This window comes from Suillus bovinus (genome assembly GCF_016758785.1).
Source record: "Suillus bovinus strain UH-Sbo-P2 chromosome Unknown EDB93scaffold_4, whole genome shotgun sequence".
NCBI classification, from domain to species: Eukaryota; Fungi; Basidiomycota; class Agaricomycetes; order Boletales; family Suillaceae; genus Suillus; species Suillus bovinus.
The window spans coordinates 760,240-783,330 of NW_024542060.1; the positions used below are offsets into that span (position 1 = coordinate 760,240).

Sequence of the window (23,091 nt, forward strand, 5' to 3'; positions counted from 1 at the left end):
TGGGAACCCCAACTCTATTAGAGGACCACTCTACAGCTTTCATATCAATACTTCGAAGACACGACGCAGTCCTCAAAGGAGTCATGATGTGCTCCCCAGTAATTCCCTGTTTATCCAGCTCAATCTCAGAACACGTATCCACGCAAGCCTCCAAATTTACCTTCAGCTTCAAATTAACCAAAGTAAACTCCTTCAATGCTGTGGTCAAGTCTTTCTAGATAATCCACTCAAGCGTGTCTCATCTGGTCTTATATTATACATATGTAGTCAAGCCTAAGTAGTGGTGCGAGCATTGCGGGTAGTACGGGTACTAGTGTTAGATACAACACATCTGGCTGCTCTGCCTCCTCGACGGCCTCTCACAGCTGCAGGTGCTGTAACAATGTTACTAACTTCATCCTCGTCATTGGGCTCAGATGTAAGAGGACTACTAGGTCTTGGTCTCTCCCTGTTAGCCTCGGCATCAGCAACCGTCTCATCCATAATGTCCTCTGTAAGTGGTTCAGGCTGCGCAGTGCGCACCTCACCTTCAGTCACACCCGCTAAGGCACGATCCATAGCTGCGGTGAAATCCTCTTCATCTGACATTGAGTTAGTTGTTCTCGAACCTCTGGAGAAGACATAATTATTCAGCTTCTTCACAATGTCGCGTGTGTACTCCGTGTTCCAGTTCTTGACAAGAATCTTCTTATATGAGGTGAACATATAGCTGTACTGGATCTTCGTCATCTCGCCCTTGCTGGAATAGCGAAATTCCTTGTCGGCACTCAGTAGAAAAACAACCTGACAAAAACACATCAGGCGAGACTCTTCCGACACACAAAAACTCACAACTACGCCCACCCACGCCAACAAACCGGGTGTTAAAGATGTCACCTCCCACCTATTACCATTTCGCGGAGGTCCTCCTGCTCGTAACGCAGTCAAGCCGTTCTCACCCCACAGCAGAATCCGGATAGCCTGAAAACACGACGGGTAAGACATATTATATGATAAATATAAGTATTAAATTAAGAGACACAATCACACACCTTGCCGAAGGGTTCCCAATTTCCAAAGACCATTTTCAGCGAGGGATCTTCGATGAGATTCGGGAAAAGGATGGGTGGGAAAGGCTTGGGCATACGCTGGGATGTAGAGGTACCGAGGAGACCCTGGATCTCAGGTACACTTGCTCGGTCATACGCTATATCAGCGAAATACTGTTCAGAGAGACCAAAGATAAGCCCAGCTTTGGAGCACAGTTTCTTGATTTTGGATGCACGGCTACTGTTCATTGCATCCTCAAACTAAAGTACTATCAGCAATAATCAATGAAATAAAGACATTACTTACAACATCCGCGAAGTGATTATCCGCAACCAGAGGGTGGATGTGCGATGGGAGTAAACTGAATAGCTCTGCGAGCAAGGCTGACTCCGCTGAGGCCTGCGTTTCATAGCGTGATGATTCGTTGAGAGGTGGAGCGAATGCAGGATTGGGACACTGAAGAAGTTGCCTGTCTGGTGCAAACATTTCGTAGCAGGCACCATATTTGCGACCACATAAGCGGATTTCTTCATCGAAGGCCATGTGCTCCTCGGAGGCATTCTGACCCTTCTTCTTCCGCTTCGGCTGGTTTGCCTTGAGGATCTTGTTCTCCTCCGTCAACTCCTTATTGACGTCCTTGAGTTCTTGCAACTCGAGCTGTGTTTCTCGCAATGCCTGAAATAAAAGTTTGAAGATTCAGACATAAGCAACAGTGACGGAGCCTACGCATACCTGTTCGAGATCAGCGAGGGATATGGTGCTCGATGGTGGCATTGTGATTGCAGAAATGACCAGAGCAGTTTGATGAAAGGAAAGGCAACGAAAAAAGTCGTTCGAGGCGCCTGATATAAGGGATTAGGCGATGCCTCATGTTGGTGACAAGGTAATTAGGCCCTGAATAGACTAAGTCAATCCAATGATAACAGGTAAAATCATGCGTGGTTCACTTACATGGCACAACCGAGAGTGTAATCATTACCTTATGTTGACACCAATGAACACATGGGCTTCCTCGCGGCGAGTGTGAGCAGCCAGCGGCTGCGATATCCTATCCAGAAAGTATCTCAGCATGTTTTGTGATGGTAGCCAAGAAGGTGAGCATTGTTACAAGAACATCTAGACGCTTGGGCCCCTACTATTTTTCTCCTGATCCTCCTCGTATCAGCCCTCGCATCATACCCTTACCCCGACCTTACCCTTGTCATCCTCGTCATCCTCGCATTCCCTTTCGCCCTCTACCTGTCGCTTCAGCAAAGCCAGTACATTTGGCCGGATCCTTTCGCTGACGAAGCATACCCATGCTCCGTTTCACCACCTGACTGATCCTGCGGACAGTCCCCTTGCCCTTACCGTCCGGACGGTAACCTATGATATGATGCACAACGCATCCCCTTTGCCCTGTTCCCTTTTATGATCTCTGACTCGGTGCGCAGTCGCACATGCGACTTATACTTAGATCCGCAGTTGCACGATCGTGCCCCTGCGCGTTTCACTTCTTATTTCGATCTTTGACTCACTTTCTTATCTAGCACGTTCTACCCAGACCAAACGTGCCTTCCTATTATGGTCTTACCCTTTACCGATTGCCTCTCCCGGTAGTACGAGTTATCACCCACTAATACGTTTCCTATCCTCTATATAAACTCGCTACCATGTACCATATTCCCTAACTTGAATCTACTTGGTTCTTGACCTCCTACTCTCACCAGAGTGATCCTTCTGCCTCGCCAGCAGTCTATATTCTATCTTCTTATCTGCTCCTCGCGGATAAGCCTATAGTCTCGACCTTTACTCATCGACTTCGTCGACAAGCAAAAGCCCCTGTTAACTAGTCGGACTTCTGTCCTTCTAATTAACGACGATCCTTACGATTAACCTTCGGGTGTCGTAAGCCTAGGCCGATATAGCTTATTGTCTCGCACCCGCGTGACATAAGCTACCCGATTTGGACATAGGCGTCAAATCGTACTTGCCGAAGACACGCCAAGTACGACCCCTAACCTTGGGCAAGCCCAAGGACGTCCACAGACCGTTGACGACACAAGCTCTGTTTGAGCGTCGCCAACAGATACCATCCAAGTCGTAACAAGCATGGCCGAGAAGGAAGGATTGAGAGTCGAACAAGCAAAAGGTGAGCATGACCGAGATGGTAGCCAAGAAGGTGAGTATGACCGAGGTGGAAGGATTGAGAGTCAAACGAGCAAAAGGTGAGTGTGATGGGTGAGCGAAAGGCGAGCATGATGGGGGGATACAAGAATTGAGAGTCGAGCGAGCAGAGAGTGAGCATGATGGAGATATAAGACAAGACAATGCCAGTTCTTCATTCCACATGACCGGCAGACTTGTGCATCACCTTCATGCGCAAGAACATGTCAGTGTCAATTGTGTCAATAACCAGGTAATCACCCTGGATGCTATGATCTTCTGCAAGTGCTGCGCCACGGATGATTGAGTGAACTGAAAAAAATTCGGATGAGATCCTCGGTCTTTGATGAACACGCCAGAACTGAAAGTGTTTATCTTTGAGAGAGTGTTGTCCAACCAGAGCATCATATGGATGAACAAGAGCAACTGGATGAGTTTGACCATCCACGACACAAGTGAAAAGCATCAGTAAACGCCCAAATATCACTCTGGCTTGAGTTTGAAGGATGATGCAGTCATATCGAGGGAAGTTGTGAAATGAGGGACTACATCGAAGATAGTCTGTAGCAGTGCGCCAGTCCACAATGGACTCATAGTTGACCTTTACGAAGCGATGCTCGGTTACCTGCATTCTATGTGTTAGTCATGAATCAGAAAATAACAAAACAACATACAGTTTCGTCAGGCATGAACTTGATTCGTTTTCCGCCAGGTAGCGGTATTCCGTGAGCAGGGAGGGAATCACTCAGAAAGTTTGCAAGCTTGATGCGAAACCGATTGAATGCATTATCGCTTGCATGCTCTTGCTCCAAGGCCGCAAATGTTTGCTCGTTTTGCGCTGCACCCAACTTAACATGAAGTGTGACGTCCAAGTCATTGTCGAGGTCTTCATCATTGTCCGCACCGCTCAAGTACAAAGGGTCCTTTTGAGATGCAATGAGGTCATCATAATCCTCGATATCCAAACGAATTGAATGCGCAATGAGGAAGCGATGGTTGAGGCGAAGAACCTGTGTAAGATCAATGCAATTCTGTCCCGCTTCACGAATAAATGAGAGTACACACCTGTTCAGCAATATTTTTGAAGTTCGTCCGCCGAAGATAAATCCGTCTGATTGGGCCATGACACTTCTCATTTTGCTTGGTGTTAGTATTCCGCGTAGCACCCTTTGCTTCAATATCATCGAACAGGTGGGCATATGCATGCCGTTTCGGGTATGCCCAATTCTTTCCTGAGTCATCTTTTGTGCTATATCGCTTATAATTTGGATTGTCAGTAAAACTTGAACACAACTCAAACAAGAAACTGACCTCCAATAGTTGTGTGAACTCCGTTATGGCCAGACAGCCCGCAGCAATGGTTTCTGATGTGTGCACTTCAAGAGCAGCATACATGTCGATGTTCACATATTCACGGATGCATCGAAGGAGCAGATAAGGGAGTGTGTGAGTGCCTCGGTCAATGACGTCATGTGCGGCAAATACAATAAGCTACAGAACCATCAGAATCAGTACAAGTGAGAGACAATGAAACACCTTACCTTAGAGATATCTTCATACTTCGAGCCGTCAGAAAATGATATGTCCATGACATGCTTAAAATGATTGATGTTGCGCCAACGAGGCATTGAGTCAAAGCTATTCCAGTTGTTAAGTCAGTAGCTGCTGTACCCGAAGTTGAAAAATGTACTGTACATCGATTTCAGACTGTATCTGCCGACCAACTGATTTGATGTGTTCCTGAAACTGAGTCCACAAATGGTCAGAAAAATTACCTTCATTATTTACATGTAAGCGGTCAAATGAGACTGCAGAATGGACGTCTGTGTGAGCAACATCTGAAAATGCATTCTAAAAGGAATCAATTAGAGTTGAGAATGAGAATACAGCGAAAGGAACTTACGTCTACGTCTCGGAGGCCTTGAGACATTAATAACTTTTCTTTGTCTTCTTGTTGACTGAAACTTCGAGCCTCTGTGATTGTCGCTTGAACAGACGCGCTTGTTCGCAGTGGGTACGATGTCAGTACATTCCCAAGCTCTTCTCTAGGAACGAGACAAACGGGACAAGGACATTTGCACTTGGTTCCACGTATCAATGCCATAACACATCTGTAGAATAACCATTAGAAAACTATAATGACAAGGCAATACACCTACTGCTCCTCGTAGTCAGCTGATAAAATGAGAATAAGCGGGTAAAAGAGACGCTTGATGTTATCCCAACACATGACCCAACAACCGGTTTTCGAGAGCAGCGCAATTGATTTGAGAAGACGCTTGAATGATTTGTGCCAGACGACATTCTTGAAATTGACAAAGGACTGAGTCCCGGAATACTTTCTGTCTTCTTCGACCTACAAAAAGTCATAAGCATAGAAGCCAACAGCAAATCGAATAATTTCTCATACAATCGGAAGCCAGCCTACAAGGCGACCGCCACCGAAACCTTCACCATTGCGTATTCCCACAGGTAAATTCGCACATCGTGCAATGATGGGATATGCCTTTTGACGACCAAACGAGGAGAGCTTTGCCTTATCAGCATATATAATGAAAGCAAAGGGCTTTCCTTCATCCTTCGGCAAGGATGACTATGAAACATGCATTTACATTGTTAGAACATTCAAATTTAGTAGCACATACATACTTGACAATCCCAAAAGGCATTAGCTGTCCATGGCTCGTCAAAGAAACGTACAAAGTTTTGTCCGTCAAATTTGTACAACCGTTGAGCATTGAACACAAAATGCGGACCAAGGCGAGGGTCTTTCAACAAGTCACATGCCCAATCCCAGAGCGGCCTATACCAGACATCAAAGTTGTGCTCCTGGTCCCTATGTGGGACCGAAATCACTTCCTTTTTGAACTGTACTTGGAAAACTGATTGTCAATGAGGTATAGTAATAAGTCAGTACTCAGAAGAGGCTCACTTTTGCATGGCGTGAAGATGCAGCATCCCACAGCTTACAGATGCCGTCATAGTCGGTGACTGAGAATCTTTCAAGCGCAGCACGACGGATGAGACCGATGAGTTCGTTCGTCTGCAGTTTCGTGAGGTTGGCTTTCAGAATCAGTTCAGCAAAGTCGAAGTCAATACGTGAGGAAAACGGTTCCCAGGGAGTGGTATTTTCAGGTGCGAGCGAGGGAGCAGCAGTGTTGCAGCGAAAATCGGCAAAGTGATCAGTCTTTGTAGGGATGCCACTACGTGGATGATACTGTCCTGATATCATCCTGCTGTATTGCAGGTGGAAGGACATGATCATTTGATAGACCTATATAATGTTATGATGACCGACTGGTTTATTGACAGTAAAGAATTGACATACCTCCAAGTTCATCGAGATGTGCATACTCCGAGTCGTCAAATGTAGGTTCACAAGCAGCAGGAGCCGCATGAAAGCCTACAAATTGTTAAATAAAACACAAATCTATGAAAAAATGAATCAGACCTTGGGACGCGCCTGGTCGTTGTGATTGATGCAGGATTGGACGAGATTGAGCCAGGTTCAACAGCTCAGTGTGTGCTTGAGCAGCTGTCAAGAGGAATTATACTCAGTGTTTTTGGAACAAAATATAGAAAACTCACCTGCTCGAGCATTCTGTCTCTCAAGATCTTCCTGCATCCGTGTAGCGTCCCTCCTGCAGGCTTTTTGATGGGCAGCAAGTCCGCGACTTTTGAATTTCTAGGCGGCATGTTTCACAGATCGAGGTCCGTTCAGGGTGGCATGAAGGTGTATAAAACTCAAAAGTAAGTGTGAATACAAGAATATGAAGGGAATATGGACATCAACGTTATCGATGGAGACGTGCTGGAGTCGCATTCCAATGCATTCAAACGGCGCGCACAATCGTGGGAATAACATGTCAACATCAACAAGATAATTGTCACAATTATCAGTTATTCTTATCGATTAGAACACCACGTGATATCATAGAAGTGACATCTCAATGACAATTGCAATGTCACATCATTGCAATGCTTCTAGGAAATTTCCGACATAGGTCCCATTTGTGTGCAGCCAGCTTCTTGTCACATGATACTGTTGGTTGGAGCTCAGATAGGAACCACAGCTTAAAGCTCTCAGGCTTGAGCAGCATCGTATTCGTCACACCAGCTTCTGAAGATTGTTGATGAAACTGAGACATGATGGGCATATATAACTCCTGGACATGAGCCCAAGCATCCAGCCGACGTTGAAGGGCAGTAACACGGGTCTGCATAGTGGTCTTCTGCTTGTCTGTGGGGTGAAGAGACACATTGGCCATATCAGTCTTCAAGTGCTGTCTTGTTGGATTCTTTGTTACTGCAGTGAACTTGCTTTGTTAGACAGAAAGACTCACTGTTGGTCTTGCAAATGTATCATTCACTTTTCGCATCCTCCTCCACTCAATATACAGCCTCGTTAAGATGACTCAAAGCCCATCTCCCTCCAGTCAGACGGACACTATGGTGTCCATTCGACTGGATGGCCTCATCGGCATCCTGCAGAGTCTTTGTCTCGATGACAGGACAGCAATATCAGCTGCGTTGCAGGCCGGCACCAGTCCAAATGTTACCGAAGGTGGATCCACCTGGTTTCTTTGATTTATTATTACTAATTTTGTTTTAACAATGTCGCAGGGCCTGTTGCCAGTCTTACAGGTCCTTTGGACAGTGAAGATTCCACATCTGCTCCAGATGATTTCCCTGCCATTGTTTCAGCTCATTCCCCAATTTCTACTGCTGTGGCTCCTGCCCCCGCCCCAGCCATAGGACATGTGCATGAGCCTGTCATCATCCTCATGCTTAATGATGGGGAAGACTCATCTGACAATGAGGATGCTGCTAATGCAGCTATGTCCCTCACTGATAATTCCACCCTTCAGTATCACAACGGCACATACTTCAATGTGCCCATTGATGGGGTCTTCTCAGGATGGTAAGTCTAGATGTACTTCATTCATTTCATTCACTAATTCATTTTGGACAGGGATGCTACTGGCCCCAAGGTGCTTGGGGTTTCACGTGCCATATATCACAAGGCAGAATCTCTTGAGTTTGGTATTGGGATTATGAAGCGCGCCATAGAATGTGGTGAGGTGGCACAGGTAGTCTAGTCTTAGTAGTCACACTGCGCAATTGTCAATACCAAGCTATTATATTTGTTCGAGCAAGCAGAGGAGCACAGTTAAAATTTGAACAGAACACCTTTGGAAGCACAGCCCGCTCAAAAATAGCTCATGTGCCATAGACTAGCTATCAATAACACTTCATTCTATGTTTTGGTCCTACCGCATCCTACAACATATCATTCTCGCCATTGCAAGCCTGTATCTTAGCTGAATGGTTCTCGGTGAAGGACCATGTCACTTTACAAGTCATCCTGCTTAGCTGTCTTGTTACAATATCTGCACAACTAGTTGCTGTTGATTGATTATCGGTTCAACCTTTGTCAAGGTCGATCTTGTTACTGACTTTACTAGGACTTGGGCATTTGAACACTAGGTAAGTCCAGAATGATATTTCTCGCGAGGCAGCACTACCGTAACACATATCACACTCACACTTATCTTTCCACTAGCATTCTACCTAGCTAGCAGGTCTCTCTCAGTCACAATGTCTAAAGATTGTGTTATGGTCCGACCATCTTCGCACATCCTCGCAGGTGCTTCATTCACCAATTAAAAAGGTTTGGTTCAAACAAATGTAAGTACTCACTGCAATATATATCATACTGATTCATACACATAGGTATCTTTATATCAACATTTCATTGAGGCAGCAGGTCCCTCAATGCACCAGGTGTTATAGTCTGACCATCATGATCAGTGTGTGTGCTTCATTGACAAATTGAAGACTCATTGTTTTGGTCCTGTAAGTACTCGCTGCAATACATATCATACTGATTCATACACATAGGTATCTTTATATCAACATTTCATTGAGGCAGTGGGTCCCTCAATGCACCATGTTTATGGTCTGACCATCATCAGCGCATGTGCTTCATTGGCAAATTGAAGACTCATTGTTTTGGTCCAAACAAATGTGAGTACTTCATTTTAAATGCTGTGTTCTTCCCTCTGACTTTCACTGCTCTTCATTATGGTATGCCCAACTATTCATAAAACTCATCAAGATAGAGTACAAGCTGCAAGAGACAAGCATAGACGACACTATCTAAAGTAAGCAATACACCAACGGTGTCTTTGAGTCGCTTTAATCGAGAATTCTAGGTGTCGAGAGGCAATACTAGCAAAGCGGTGTCAGGTATGCAAAGAAAAAAAACTTTGTCTGGTCAATAATCCTTTGGATGATGAAGATGAACCAATGTTGTGCGGGTTTGACTTACATGTCACAATGTAACTGACCTTAGCAACAGTGAAACCTTACAAGACTGCATTGCCGCGGTGTCCTGCATGATGTGGGAATCATGCATGGACATGAATACTAGGTGACCCTCAAAAGACAAAGTCTGTTAGCTTAGTCCTCAGACTAGTCAACCCATACCTTGGTTTCAAACCATGGTCCATATTTCCAGTTTTCCCCAAGTTTCACGATCTGAATATGTTTTGACGGAAAAAGTCTAATGTGAGATGGGAATCACATTTAGACCTAGTTGATGTGAGAAGAGAAATGAAGGTTAAGGTACCTTGCCTTTGGCTTATTCACTTTGGCTAGAGAAAACTATAGAGAAAAGTACAAAGCCTATAAAAAACCTATCCAAAAAGACCGTGTTTCAATTCCTGCCAACTGCATTATTTTTTTTTGACTGTGTTTCAATTCCTGCCAACTGTCTTATTTTTGCTACCTACTTTTCTCTAGTGTTTCTTTACTTTACTTTTTCATTAGGATACTTTGACTCACCTGACACTTCATAAAATTGTACCCATAGGGTATGATGTCATTATGATGTCATAAGACTCCATAGATACTCCTGCAGGTATTCTGTTGAAAGATATTATGTCATCAAGCTCTAGATTATTCTACTCTACAATGACATCATTGATGTCATTTCCTTCTAGAATATTCTGCTCCACAATGACTCACCCATGGAAGGTTCTGGAATCTTTTGCTCCACAATGATGTCACTCTTGATGTCATTACTCCACATTCCAGAATGTTCTGCTCCACAATGATGTCATAGCTCCATCTTTCACTTGTATTTTATTCTTTTATTGGGTTTGACCCAATATTTTGATTGGTCCTCCTTATTTTTTATTGTTTGTGAACCTAGGTTACTTTCCCACACAAAATGTATATAAGGAGAGCCCATTCTCCCCCCAAAAAATATGATCTCCCATTTGTAGCAATCTGCCTATCAGATATTTCGCTTGCAAAGTTAGTCCCTTTGAAGTGAGACAAGTGCAGGGAAAAGAATTTCCTTGAGATTATAAGTTTCTTACCTTAGAAACTTATTTAGTGCTATAGACCAAGCATTCTTGGTCACATATATTGTCTTTGAGACCCCTTTGTCTCATTGCTCTGTGCCCTTTGACTAAGTGATCTTAGTCATCTCTCATATTGTTGAGACCACGTCTCACTAGTTGTCCCATAGACCAAGTGATCTTGGTCATATTTCATGATTCGTTTATTTGAGACCACATCTCACTAGTTCCAGTATCCAAGTCCAGAGCCTAGAAGGAGATTTCCTAGGCAAATACATCCCAGAAACCGAATTACGTGTCTAGAAGCTTATTCCTAGACAAGAGATTTGAGTTTCAATACAGAAAAGTAAAGCTCTGGTTAGGTTGATCTTGACAAAGATTAGTTTAGCGAGCCTCCCAAGAACTCACACGTTATCTACCACAAAATAGGAAAAGTCGTAGACCATTGTAACGATGGTCGCGGCGCTGGGCTCGAAACCAGGCAATCCAATACCTACGTTCATACCATTCCCCGACCTCCCTTGACCTTCTGAAGGCCGCACACACTTGTCTGAACCTTCCGCAGGCAGTTCTCATGTTCCGAGACCCGTCTGAACCTCACAAGTTACCATACCATGTCCTATCCTCGTCCTTTTGACTTCGCTGGTGCGTTTTCCTTTATTCTAACTATATGTTGACTACGTCTTAGTGCTACACGGATAACAATTCCATTGGCATCCTGTCGGGAGCCTTGGAATACGTATAAGCAGCACGTATTGCAGCTTATTACATGTATACTTGCATTCTTGCACGCCTCGCGGCTTATTACATAGGTTCGGACTTGCTTATCTCGCTACTATTTTTTCCTACGGATTCCGGCCTCTCACGGAAGTAGGATATAATCTCGCTCACTGGCTACTGATAGGGCACTTCACTTCCCATACTTCGAGTAGTAATTAGTAGAGTCACCTCGGTAGAATTGTAAACTGCGCAATTGATCCTTGTTCATTCGGAACAATTGTCTGGCTAAACCGCTGCCAAGTTCGCACTTCGTTTATTCTTGAGTCCCGATAGATTAGTGTTGTTCCGGACTTCGGACGTTGCGCAAAGTCTTGCATCGGCCGATCACACTTCGCGCGCACTTGTTCATCCCAGTCCTGTCCATCCGAACTAGCCTCACTAGGTGCGTAGTTATTCCCGTGCACATTTTCTGACATTCGGACCGCATTATTACATGTCCGCAGCACCTCGTGTCTTATTACATAGGACATCGGACCCGAAATATATCACTACTATCTTCGCCTGTAGTTTTCCGAATTTCTATGTACTTACTTAAATACTCTGTAGTGACCTGTAGCAATTATCATCCAGTAGTTAGGAGCTGTTTCCCGACTCTGCGGATCACCCAGAATATTCTCGTAGTTCTTAGTTGCATTGCAAAATATTACCATTCATTCACCGTCATACTCCGTCACTCATTATACTCGCGCATACCGCTCGCAATCCGACACTTGTTATAACGTTTCCAACCTATTATCGTGAAGTCCGAAAGTCCGAAATCTCGGACATCGCACTTTGGCTTCAGACATTGGATAAGTACCTTCGGACATCATTGGATTACCTTTGAACATTGTTTCGCACCATCGGACATTTTGTTATTTGCATTACTGACGCATTTTTACTACTAATAGCAATTAGCAATTCCTTTAGGATCGAACGCACTTGCTCTGCAAGTATAGCAGCATAGGTCGTGCTAAGATCTACCTAAACATTGTTGACTAGGTAGTACAATTTCTGCTGAGCCCAGCGGAGATTAACTCTTTACAACACGACACAACAAATCAGTAGAAGTACGTGTAGATTACCTTGATGTTAGTACACTGACGAGTAGTCTTTTAAGATGGCACCACATAGTTGGCTCTCGGAGGAGCAGCAAACCTTTGTGCTCACCTACCATGAAAGCTTTCTCGAGTGCAAAAAAAAAGGAACTACAACTATTTCTGGCCCCCCTTTTTCGAGAAGTGGGAAGAACGTTGGCCAATCACTCTGGAAGGCTCATTAGAGCCCCTTGATGAGAATGCAAGACTCGAGCAGATGGCTAAGGCAAGGGATGCCCTTCAAATGGTAAGATTTGTATCCTAATTAATGTATTGAAATATTGGCTAATCATGTATGAAACTAGCATTTGATGGTCAAACTACGCAATGACTTTGGTAATTCGAAGATAGGCTGCCGGGCAAACACCGCTGGGAATACCATCATCAGCAAGCTGATTGGCGATATCACCATCAAGTCAGGCAAGAAGAAATCGCGCCCCCTCAATGCAATGGAGGTTTATGCCAAGAAGTATTATGCATCGCGTGTCCAGCCTGCAGTCAAGGAGGAACTCGATGCCATGAAGAACACAGTTGACGCACCTGAACCCAAAAAGCGGGTGATTCAGGTTGTCTGCAAACAACTAGCATCCTGCTGGGAGAATGAAAGTGCGCAGGTGAAGGAAGAGGTCACGAAATTGGCCCAAGAGATGAAGGAAAAGAGGGAGAAAGAGAAAGAAGCCCTGATGGTAGGCAGGGTTATATGCAGACTTACAGAAATACTGTCCACATTTTTCACCGAGTTACATGATTCAACGGGATGGAAATTCAGTGTCTTACTAGCTGGTCCTGACCCTGCGAACACCGGCAAACTCGATGTCAGTAGCCTGCATATTGGAATGACCCTTGCTGGCAATTGGTTCAATCAAGCATGTCTGAAATTCGAGGAGAGTATCATGGTGCCTTACTTTGAGTTTGCATCTCAAGCATTTCGTGAGTCATCTAATGGTTGGTGTCTCTGTTTGAAGCTGATCAAGATGTAGCCAATGCTGCATTATTATTATCAAAGGGAACCACCACGCCTGACCAGAATGATACATCACTGCCAGACACACAGGCGCTGCCAGCCCATAACTCCCATAACTCCGTCACAGCTGATATATCACTCGCTACCATCTCTTCCGCATCCTCTTCCACACCTGATACATCACTCATAACTGTCTCTTCCGTGTTCACTTTCACACTCAATACATCATTCATGGCATCAGTACCATCCTGGTTGCAATCCGCTTACAACTTCTTCCAATTTGCTCCCCCCGATCTTCAAGATGACAATGTTGATCTAGACTTCAACAGTACAATCCTACCGATGCCACCCAACTACAAGCCACCATCTCCGTTAGCTCCCCCTTCTCCAATACAGTTTTCGTCCACTTCCTCTGGAATGGATTGGTTTGCTTCTTCGAGATTATCTCCTCCAACTTCCACCTTGAGATTGGCAGACCTTAATTCTGCTGGTCCCTTGGGACACGACTCTGACAACGCCCTCACAACTTTGCAGAGCCAAGTGTCTCCTCCTTGTCTTCGCCGTATATCATCTGTCCTCACAAAAACTACAAATGCCAATCCTTACGCTTCTGCCCCATACAACAATCCCATGGCAACTCCTACTCTCGTGCATTCTCCAACTTCGGTAGAAATCCCTTCTGTGCAACCATCTTCAGTTGTGCCTGAACCTCCCACCATGGAACCTATTATGGCCACTCCTTCTCCGCCCGCCATGGTTGGTGGGGTGTTACCAGTGACAATGAAGGCTGCTAAACGCAAGTCCACAAAGAGCAATGAGACAGTCTCTGCAAAGTGTCAGAAGAGGGAGGGTGCAGTGGTCCTACCCACTGAGAACTCGCTGTTACGACTTGGATGGTATCTGTTGGCGATGCTCAAACAGAGCTTGTGTCGACAACGGTCTGTGGACGTCCTTGGGCTAGCCCAAGGTTAGGGGTCGTACTTGGCGTATCTTCGGCAAGTACGATTTAACGCCTATGTCCAAATCGGGTAGCTTATGTCACGCGGGTGCGAGACGATAAGCTAAATCGGCCTAGGCTTACGACACCCGAAGGTTAATCGTAAGGATCGTCGTTAATTAGAAGGACAGAAGTCCGACTAGTTAACAGGGGCTTTGCTCGTCGACGAAGTCGATGAGTAAAGGTCGAGACTATAGGCTTATCCGCGAAGAGCAGATAAGAAGATAGAATATAGACTGCTGGCGAGGCAGAAGGATCACTCTGGTGAGAGTAGGAGGTCAAGAACCAAGTAGATTCAAGTTAGGGAATATGGTACATGGTAGCGAGTTTATATAGAGGACAGGAGACGTATTAGTGGATGATAACTCGTACTACCGGGAGAGGCAATCGGTAAAGGGTAAGACCATAACAGGAAGGCACGTTCGGTTTAAGTAGAACGTGCTAGATAAGAAAGTGAGTCAAAGGTCGAATTGAGAAGTGAAACGCGCAGGGGCACGATCGTGCAACTGCGGATCTAAGTATAAGTCGCATGTGCGACTGCGCACCGAGTCAGAGATCAGGAAAGGAAACAGGGCAAAGGGGATGCGTCGTGCATCATATCATAGGTTTACTGTCCGGACGGTAAGGGTAATGGGACTGTCCGCAGGATCAGTCAGGTGGTGAAATGGGGCATGGGTATGCTTCGTCAGCAAAAGGATCCGGCCAAATGTACTGGCTTTGCTGAAGCGACAGGTAGAGGGCGAAAGGGAATGCGAGGATGACGAGGATGACAAGGGTAAGGTCGGGGTAAGGGTATGATGCGAGGGCTGATACGAGGAGGATTAGGAGAAAAATGGTAGGAGCCCAGGCGTCTAGATGTTCTTGTAACATTACCCCGGTTTCTAGGACTGAAATCAACGAGTTCAGTTATCCATGTTGTCATACCAGGAGGGGTCGCAGTCGAGGTCACGGAGTATGTCCATGGCTTCCAAAGCATTCTCTTCTCTATCTTGTTCGAGCCGCGCAGCATCGTGATCATACGCTGCTTCTAACTGACGCATGTCAGTGTAGAACGTTTCCGAGGATATTCCTCGACGAAGGATCTTCTTGCCATGAAGGCGAGGGCAGAAAGGGGTAAGATGTCCAGGGGCGAATAGTCCACAAATGCGGCAGAAGTATCGCTCGCATTGTTTCTGTTTGTGGCCGTACTGGTGGCAGACCCTGCACTTAAAGTTGCACTGGTAGGGTTGTGGGGTCGTCCTAGTGTGCGTGTCGTTAAGCATCTGTTGCCTGGTGTAATCCTGGCCCTGGTACATGTCGGGTGGTAGGTAATCCGAGTGCAAGAATGCGCTCGGTATTCAGTCGGCGACTTCGTCGAGGGGTACGTGTAGGTGGGGGAACAGGGATAGGGGTATCGTCCCTGATGATGGGTGACCCGATAGATAATATCGGTATGTCATCGGTAGAGGTGAACCCTGGAGGGGGAGTGGTAAGACAAGCTTCCAAGCTCGGTTTGTTTTCTTCGTTCGTCTTTCTCCAAGGTGGTGTGCGAGTTTCCTTACTCGACTTTTCTTCTTCGTGCTTCTTCTTCCCTTTATAGGGAGCAGGTAACGGGTCATTGGCTACGACCTCGTCATTGATGATGGCAGCTCGGAGTTCCTCGAGTTCGTCGCTAGTCATCATCCTGTACTGCTCTTCTTCGTGTTCTTCGAACAGTTTGTCGATTTCTTCGGATGTGAGGTTGGTGGGAATAAGGTTGGTTCGTTCAGGGGGAGGAGTTGGAGCACTGCACTCGGCAGTACGCTCGACAACGGTTGCCTGTACAGGCGGTTGGTTGTATGCAATCTCTTCTTCTATTTTGACGACTACGTCGCCGAAATTCCTGGATGCGAGAAGGTTCAAGAGGGCCCTCTTGGCCTTCGTGACGGAGTATCGAGTGATCGGACTATGGGGAAGGATGCCATATGGTCCAGTCGTGAAAGCGACAGTGTCAACTGCCCAAAATGCGTTGACAAGCTCCAAGAGAACCGTGTCTTTGGTACGGTCAATATAGCTGTTGAGTCTAAGCGCGTACTGCGCGTCGAGAATAATGGCCTCCCAGAATGCCTTCTGAGAGTCCGGGGTTTGCGTGAAAGGAACGGTGAACTCGTGGATGAGTTCGACAATGGAGGGTGTGGAACCAAGAGAGATGGAGGAGGCATTGGACGAAGTGGTAGACATGGAGATGATTGTAGCTGGTTAACAACTGAGGAGCTTTGTTGTCAGCTTGAGTCTCTTCTTATAGTCCTTGAGCATCTCCGCTGCGGACTTCAAGTCCTTCTCTGGGATCCACGTTCGTTCGGAGGGTGGGTAGCCAACCCAGGAGACCAGGTATCGGCGTTTCGTTCCGGTACCCCTGTGTTGGAGGATCGCTTCTATTTCGTAATGTTCTTCCCCGTCGATCAGGTCCGGTGGCGGTTCAGTATAGTTTGGGCCATGCACGTCCGTTTCTTGATAGGAGGATAATTCTGATGCATGGAACGTGGGATGAACACGCCAGGTGGCAGGGAGTTCGAGGGTGAATGTGATAGGGGATAGGACCTGTTTAACGGTAAAGGGTCCGTATCGTTTCGGTGCGAGTTTCTTTGAAGGGAAGTGGGTGATCAAATGCGCAGCAGAGAGCCACACCTTGTCCCCAACCTTCCAAGGTTGGTACTTTCGCCCGAACGTGCGTTCTGCCATGCGTTGTTGCGCAAGGCTGTGGCATGCAAGGGCTTCTTCTCGGATCTTCGCGAGTTTCTTGACTCGGACCTCTGCTGCTGGCAGAGCGGAGTCGGGGAAGGCGTAAGGTATGCCTTTGGGTTCATAACCCATCATGAGGTAGAACGGGGATGCGTTCCGAGCGGAGTGTCGTCTGGAATTGTGGACGAATTCGGCCATGGGGAGGTGTTTGGCCCAATCGTTAGGGGTTGTCCTACAATAGATCCGAAGGTAGTCTCCAGCTCCTGGTTCATTCGTTCTGTCTGCCCATCCGTCTGAGGATGATAGGCAGTGGAGAGGGCTACCTGGTAGTCCAGGAGCCGTCCGAGTTCTTTTGCTAGCTTCGAGGCGAATTGTGGGCCTCGATCGGAGATGATTTTGTCGTATAGTCCGAATCGCATAAACACCTTTTTGTAGAATAATTCAGCAACACCTTCTGCAGTGATGGTTTTCTTGCAAGGCGAGAAAATTACCCCCTTCGTAAGCCCATGGTCGACCACGACCATAATGGAATCATAGCCGGCGCTCTCCGGAAGATCAGTGATAAGATCGACTGAGACTTGGGAGAACGGTCGAGTACAGGTGGAGGGAATGGGCATCAGGGGAGGTGTGGTGGGGTGAGTGTCGGATTTCATCTGCTGGCACATAGTGCAGCCATCAACGTATTGTCGGATAAAGGTGCCCATGCCGGGCCACCAATAGCTTTTCTTGACGTTCCATTCGGTATTGGAACGTCCGGGGTGCCCGGCAGTCGGGTGATTGTGGTGGAGCTCCAGAATACGTTTCCGGAGGTCAGGGGGAACGTAGGCTCGGTCCTTAAAATAAAGGATGCCTTCGTCCATGCGCCAGTCTGACAAGGCAGACTTCATAGGGGGGGCGCAGAGGCCATTTAAGGCGTCAGCTGCTGTCTTTATTGTGAGATCAGCAGGGTTATCATTTGCTGCTTTGAACTTTGACGCTAGAGCAGTGTCAATAAGTTTAACAAAGAGCGAATCTGGTAGAAGGACAACGTCCTCATTATCTCGATCCGAATTGTCATGATCCGGTCGTCGGGAGAGAGCATCGGGTGCAGCAAGTTTGCTGCCCGGGACATGGTGGAATTGAAGATCATACTCGCAGAGGGTGAGCTGCCAGCGGGCTTGCCGGCGTGTCAGCGTCTGCGAGGATCGGAAATACAGGAGGTTCTTGTGGTCAGTGAAGACGATCACCGGATGGGGATTGCCTTCAAGGAAGTGTCTCCATGCCTTCAGGGCACGGATAACCGCAAGAAGCTCTCGGTCGTAGATCTGATAATTCCGTTCCGCAGCGTTAAGGGACTGCGAAAGATATCCACATGGGTGGTAGGACCCATTGTCGTCGGTTTGTAGGAGGACTGCTCCTGTCGCAAATAGCGATGCGTCTGTGGCCAGTGCAAACTGGCGAGAGGGGTCGGGGTTCCGGAGTACAGGTTCGGTGGTGAAACATTGCTTTAGCTTCAGGAATGAAGCTTCGCAATCTGTGGACCAAGAAAACACGGTGTCTTTCTTTGTGAGGTCAAGGAGGGGGCGAGCGAGGTCGGAATAATGGGAGATGAAATGACGGTAGAAGTTGCAGAATCCTAGGAAGGATCTGACTTCTTTTACCGTCGATGGAGTCTGCCATTCGCTGATCCCCTTGAGTTTTGCCGGGTCCATAGCAACCTGTCCGGGTCGGATGATCATCCCAAGGTACTCTACCTCTTGGGAGTCGAAAGTGCACTTTTCGGGTTTGAGGAAGAGTTGCTCCTGACGGAGCTTCTCTAAAACCCTACGGGTGCGCATATCTGGTGTTCTGCAAGGTCAGAAGAGAATATTAGGATGTCGTCCATATAGACGATGAGCCATCCTTCATCTATCTCCTTGCTGAACGTCTGGTTCATGTAGGCCTGGAACGTCGCTGGCGAGTTACAGAGCCCAAAGAACATCACTTTTGGCTCGAAGAGTCCAAAAGTTGTCGAGAAGGCTGCCTTCCATCTGTCGTCGGGGTGGATCAAAATATTGTTGTATCCTGAACGGACATCCACTTTGGTGAAGTATTTCGCGTCTTTGAGTTTGGCGATGAGAGGCGGAATGAGCGGAAGTGGATATGCGTTCTTGATAGTCCATTCGTTGATGTATCGGTAGTCCTGACAGGGGCGAAGGGAGCCGTCCTTCTTTCCTACAAAGAAGAAGCCAGAGGCTTGAGGCGACTTCGATGGTTGGATAAAATCTTTCTGGATATGTTCATCCAGAAACGCTTTAACCGCTTCAGTCTCTTTTGGAGAGAGAGGGTAAGCTCGGGAAGATTTTGGATAAAACCTTCCTTCGTTTCGATCCGGTGGTCTACACCTGGTCTCGATGGGGGGAGCTTGTTAAGCCCATCCTTCGCGAATATATCTGCGAAGTCGTGAAGGTATTCGGGGACGAGCTCTTCGAATGGTTTCTTCTTCGTTTCTTGAGCTTTGTCCTTGGCGAATTCCTGCGCCTTGTTACTGGTTTTCGTGTACTCCTCCTTCGCCGTAGCAAGGATCCAAATGTTGCGAAGGGGAGTCTTCTTTGTCTTCGTGGTCTCCGTCTTGGAGGTTCCATCCCTAGTTAGGGGAGTGTCGAAGGTAAGGTTCTCGATCAATCTGACCGAAGAACCATCGGCCGAGTATTCTATAAGAATCTCGTCATCAGTCAAGGGGTAAGTCGCGACTTCCTTGACTTCGGGTAGGGGTTCGATCTTCCCTACCCAGACGTCTTCCATGACGTCAGTTTCTTGAGGCATTTCGAAATGCTTTTCTTCGGCGGGTACCTCCTTGGCAGGTTTTGCCTTCTTCGTCTTCTTTTTCTTCTTCTTGCGTCGAATTTCTTCGAGTACGTGTTCCGTACCCAGGGGAGTGACTTGAGAGGTTTGAAAGGTGCCTCTTCCTCGTCCTCGATCATTGGTCGGAGACCTTCGAATCGGTAGGGGGTTACCCCGTTCCTTTTTCGAATCTTGTTGAGTAGATTCTCAACGTATCTGGATCTGGTTGTGGGGAGCATTGTGATTTCGTTGCGTCCCCAATCGATATCCGGTTTCATGGCGGATAGCCAGGGTTTCCCTAGCAAGATATCGTCTCGTTCGGAAAGTCTAGTGACGTTAAACTTTCCCCACATAGTTCGTCCGTCGAGTCGGACGAAGAGTATGCAGTATCGGGTGACCTTCCCAGCAGTGGATTGACTTCCATCTACTGTGGTGATGCGGAAGGGTTTCTTCAGGAGGTGGGTTCGAATATTGTGCTTCTTTACGAAGGTGTCACAAATAAATGTTCCCCCAGCCCCTGAGTCGATGATGGCTGTTGTTGCAACGGTTTTCGTACTCGTGGAAGAGAAAAGTGTCACCGGGACACGGAATTCATTTTCTTTTCCTACAGTATGAGTACACAGGATATCTAAGGAGGGGACGCACGTTGCTTTTGCGGTCCTCCGCTCTAAAAATCCTCTTCTCCTTGGAGCCTGTTGGTTTCCATATCGTCTTCGGAGGTTTCGTCATCACGCTGGTCTCTACCAGTCGTTACCGGAGTCTTTCCTTTGGTATCTTTCTTCTCTCCACGTCGTATCTTCGGGTGGAATCTGGGATCGTTGGCTCTGTGGCCATGCTCTTTGCATGAGAAGCAAAGGCCCTTCTTGTAGCATTCGTCTTTCTCTGCCTGAGAGAGGGTGCGGTCTACGTCCATAGCGTTAGGGTCTCTGGACGATGAGACATTAGGCTTGGGGTAGTACTTGGAACCGCGAGGGGCGTATCGGGTGTGTTGGTTGCGGGAGTTGGCAGAGACGGCCTTGCTCCTGCGGTAGTTAGCGTCGAGCTGTACCGCAGAAGTGTACCACTTTTCGATAGTGTCAGGAAGTGTCTCCTTCCTGTAGATTGCTTCGCGAAGGCTTGGGTTCAGGCCTTTCTCAAAGAAGTGTGAGAGTGTCACGCCTTCCTTGATATTGGCGATGGTAGCCAACAGTTTTGAACTTCGAGATGTAGTCCGTAACGTTGTTTCCCATTCTGAGTTCGGCGATTTCGGTGAGGGCATTCACCTGCTTATCAACGGGTTGAAATGCAAGGTTGAATCCTTTCTCGAATTCTGCGAACGTTCCGAATTTCGGAGGGTTGGTGCTGAAAGCTTCGCGATAGAAGTTATCAGCCCATGCTTTAGCGCTGTTCTTTGTCATTAATGACAGGGCGACGGACACCATGATCTGCTCGCTGCAATAGACGGTGGGGTTGATGAGGAAGTACGTCTTTAAGCTGTAGAGCCATCGTTGTGCGTCGTCGGTGTTCCCATCGTAGTCTGTTGGTGACCCTGCTTTGAGTTCAGGGGCACGAACTACGACGGCGGTGGAGGAGGGATGGGTTAGACATTCTTGTCTTCGGATTGGCGCTAGTGTTTCGGGGAGGTACTTCGTCTGGAAAGTCCTCTTCAGAAGTCGGAGTGTTTCCTAGATCTTCTTCGTCGTTCAGTCCCTCGTCTGAGTGGTACTGCTCTGTCGGTGAGGTGGGAGAGCTAAACTGTCCGTCTACCTCTTCTTCGTCAGGATCTTCCTGATTCGGGTCGCGCTCCCAAGAGAACTTGCGTGTCCAGGGAGTGGTCGTCTTGTATCTGTTTCTGTCCTCGATAGGTGTCGAGGGCTAGAAGGTAACTTGAATCTTTTGTTACGACTTGGATGGTATCTGTTGGCGACGCTCAAACAGAGCTTGTGTCGTCAACGGTCTGTGGACGTCCTTGGGCTAGCCCAAGGTTAGGGGTCGTACTTGGCGTATCTTCGGCAAGTACGATTTGACGCCTATGTCCAAATCGGGTAGCTTATGTCACGCGGGTGCGAGACGATAAGCTATATCGGCCTAGGCTTACGACACCCGAAGGTTAATCGTAAGGATCGTCGTTAATTAGAAGGACAGAAGTCCGACTAGTTAACAGGGGCTTTGCTCGTCGACGAAGTCGATGAGTAAAGGTCGAGACTATAGGCTTATCCGCGATGAGCAGATAAGAAGATAGAATATAGACTGCTGGCGAGGCAGAAGGATCACTCTGGTGAGAGTAGGAGGTCAAGAACCAAGTAGATTCAAGTTAGGGAATATAGTACATGGTAGCGAGTTTATATAGAGGACAGGGAACGTATTAGTGGATGATAACTCGTACTACCGGGAGAGGCAATCGGTAAAGGGTAAGACCATAATAGGAAGGCACGTTCGATCTAGGTAGAACGTGCTGGATAAGAAAGTGAGTCAGAGATCGGAATGAGAAGTGAAACGCGCAGGGGCACGATCATGCAACTGCGGATCTAAGTATAAGTCGCATGTGCGACTGCGCACCGAGTCAGAGAACAGGAAAGGGAATAGGGCAAAGGGGATGCGTCGTGCATCGTGTCATAGGTTACCATCCAGATGGTAAGGGCAAGGGGACTGTCCGCGGGATCAGTCAGGTGGTGAAACGGAGCATGGGTATGCTTCGTCAGCAAAAGGATCCGGCCAAATGTACTGGCTTTGCTGAAGCGACAGGTAGAGGGCGAAAGGGAATGCGAGGATGACGAGGATGACAAGGGTAAGGTCGGGGTAAGGGTATGATGCGAGGGCTGATACGAGGAGGATTAGGAGAAAAATGGTAGGAGCCCAGGCATCTAGATGTTCTTGTAACACTCGCAGCCCATCGAGGGAGGCCGAGGTAAACAACAATGCTTCCAGTCATCCCAGGCGGCTGCTGCCAATGCCATAGGTACAACTTAGGTAAATTCCTTCATGTTCATTTATAGCTGCTCTTTTCCTAGTACTACAATATGCCCAGCAACAGCCCTCTTAGTGACACTCCAACATTTGTTTCTTCATTCACCTCTCACAGTAGCTCATCCCTTCATCTCTTTCAGTCGTTAGTGTACCATAATCAGCTTCCTCGTGTACTACATTGTATGTATTGCTTGAGTCCATTGTGTTAATGCCTCAATGCCTCATTCTGAGTCCGTCATCTAATTCTGTATGAATGGAAAACCCATAATAAGGACTGAACCGCCC

At 47.1% G+C, this 23,091-nt stretch overlaps 5 protein-coding genes across 5 annotated transcripts; 2 read left to right on the forward strand and 3 right to left on the reverse strand.

Moving 5' to 3' along the window:
• Positions 1-273: 273 nt before the first annotated feature.
• Positions 274-1,803, reverse strand: EDB93DRAFT_1100361 (uncharacterized protein; the record flags this gene model as incomplete). The annotated part of the gene is made up of 7 exons (XM_041446995.1): positions 274-491; positions 528-581; positions 609-783; positions 832-960; positions 1,032-1,289; positions 1,336-1,704; positions 1,762-1,803. 7 exons carry the CDS (start codon positions 1,801-1,803, stop codon positions 274-276), a joined length of 1,245 nt encoding a protein of 414 aa, XP_041312465.1.
• A 1,537-nt stretch (positions 1,804-3,340) lies between these two features.
• Positions 3,341-6,406, reverse strand: EDB93DRAFT_1290809 (uncharacterized protein; the record flags this gene model as incomplete). The annotated part of the gene is made up of 11 exons (XM_041454553.1): positions 3,341-3,799; positions 3,849-4,184; positions 4,240-4,431; positions 4,486-4,665; positions 4,716-4,812; positions 4,865-5,025; positions 5,078-5,285; positions 5,334-5,530; positions 5,585-5,767; positions 5,824-6,042; positions 6,107-6,406. The coding sequence occupies 11 exons, from the start codon at positions 6,404-6,406 to the stop codon at positions 3,350-3,352; spliced, it is 2,523 nt and encodes an 840-aa protein (XP_041312466.1). The 3' UTR covers positions 3,341-3,349.
• Positions 6,407-7,139: 733 nt separating this feature from the next.
• Positions 7,140-7,463, reverse strand: EDB93DRAFT_1076403 (uncharacterized protein; the record flags this gene model as incomplete). The annotated part of the gene is made up of 1 exon (XM_041445230.1): positions 7,140-7,463. A coding segment is annotated over one exon (324 nt), but the record flags the coding sequence as incomplete, so codon positions are not given.
• Positions 7,464-7,584: 121 nt separating this feature from the next.
• Positions 7,585-8,590, forward strand: EDB93DRAFT_1100363 (uncharacterized protein; the record flags this gene model as incomplete). Its single annotated transcript, XM_041446996.1, has 4 exons — positions 7,585-7,738; positions 7,798-8,095; positions 8,147-8,250; positions 8,496-8,590. The coding sequence occupies 4 exons, from the start codon at positions 7,585-7,587 to the stop codon at positions 8,588-8,590; spliced, it is 651 nt and encodes a 216-aa protein (XP_041312468.1).
• Positions 8,591-12,614: 4,024 nt separating this feature from the next.
• EDB93DRAFT_1100364 (uncharacterized protein) lies at positions 12,615-14,139 on the forward strand (the record flags this gene model as incomplete). The annotated part of the gene is made up of 4 exons (XM_041446997.1): positions 12,615-12,644; positions 12,703-13,327; positions 13,363-14,027; positions 14,059-14,139. 4 exons carry the CDS (start codon positions 12,615-12,617, stop codon positions 14,137-14,139), a joined length of 1,401 nt encoding a protein of 466 aa, XP_041312469.1.
• Positions 14,140-23,091: the final 8,952 nt, after the last annotated feature.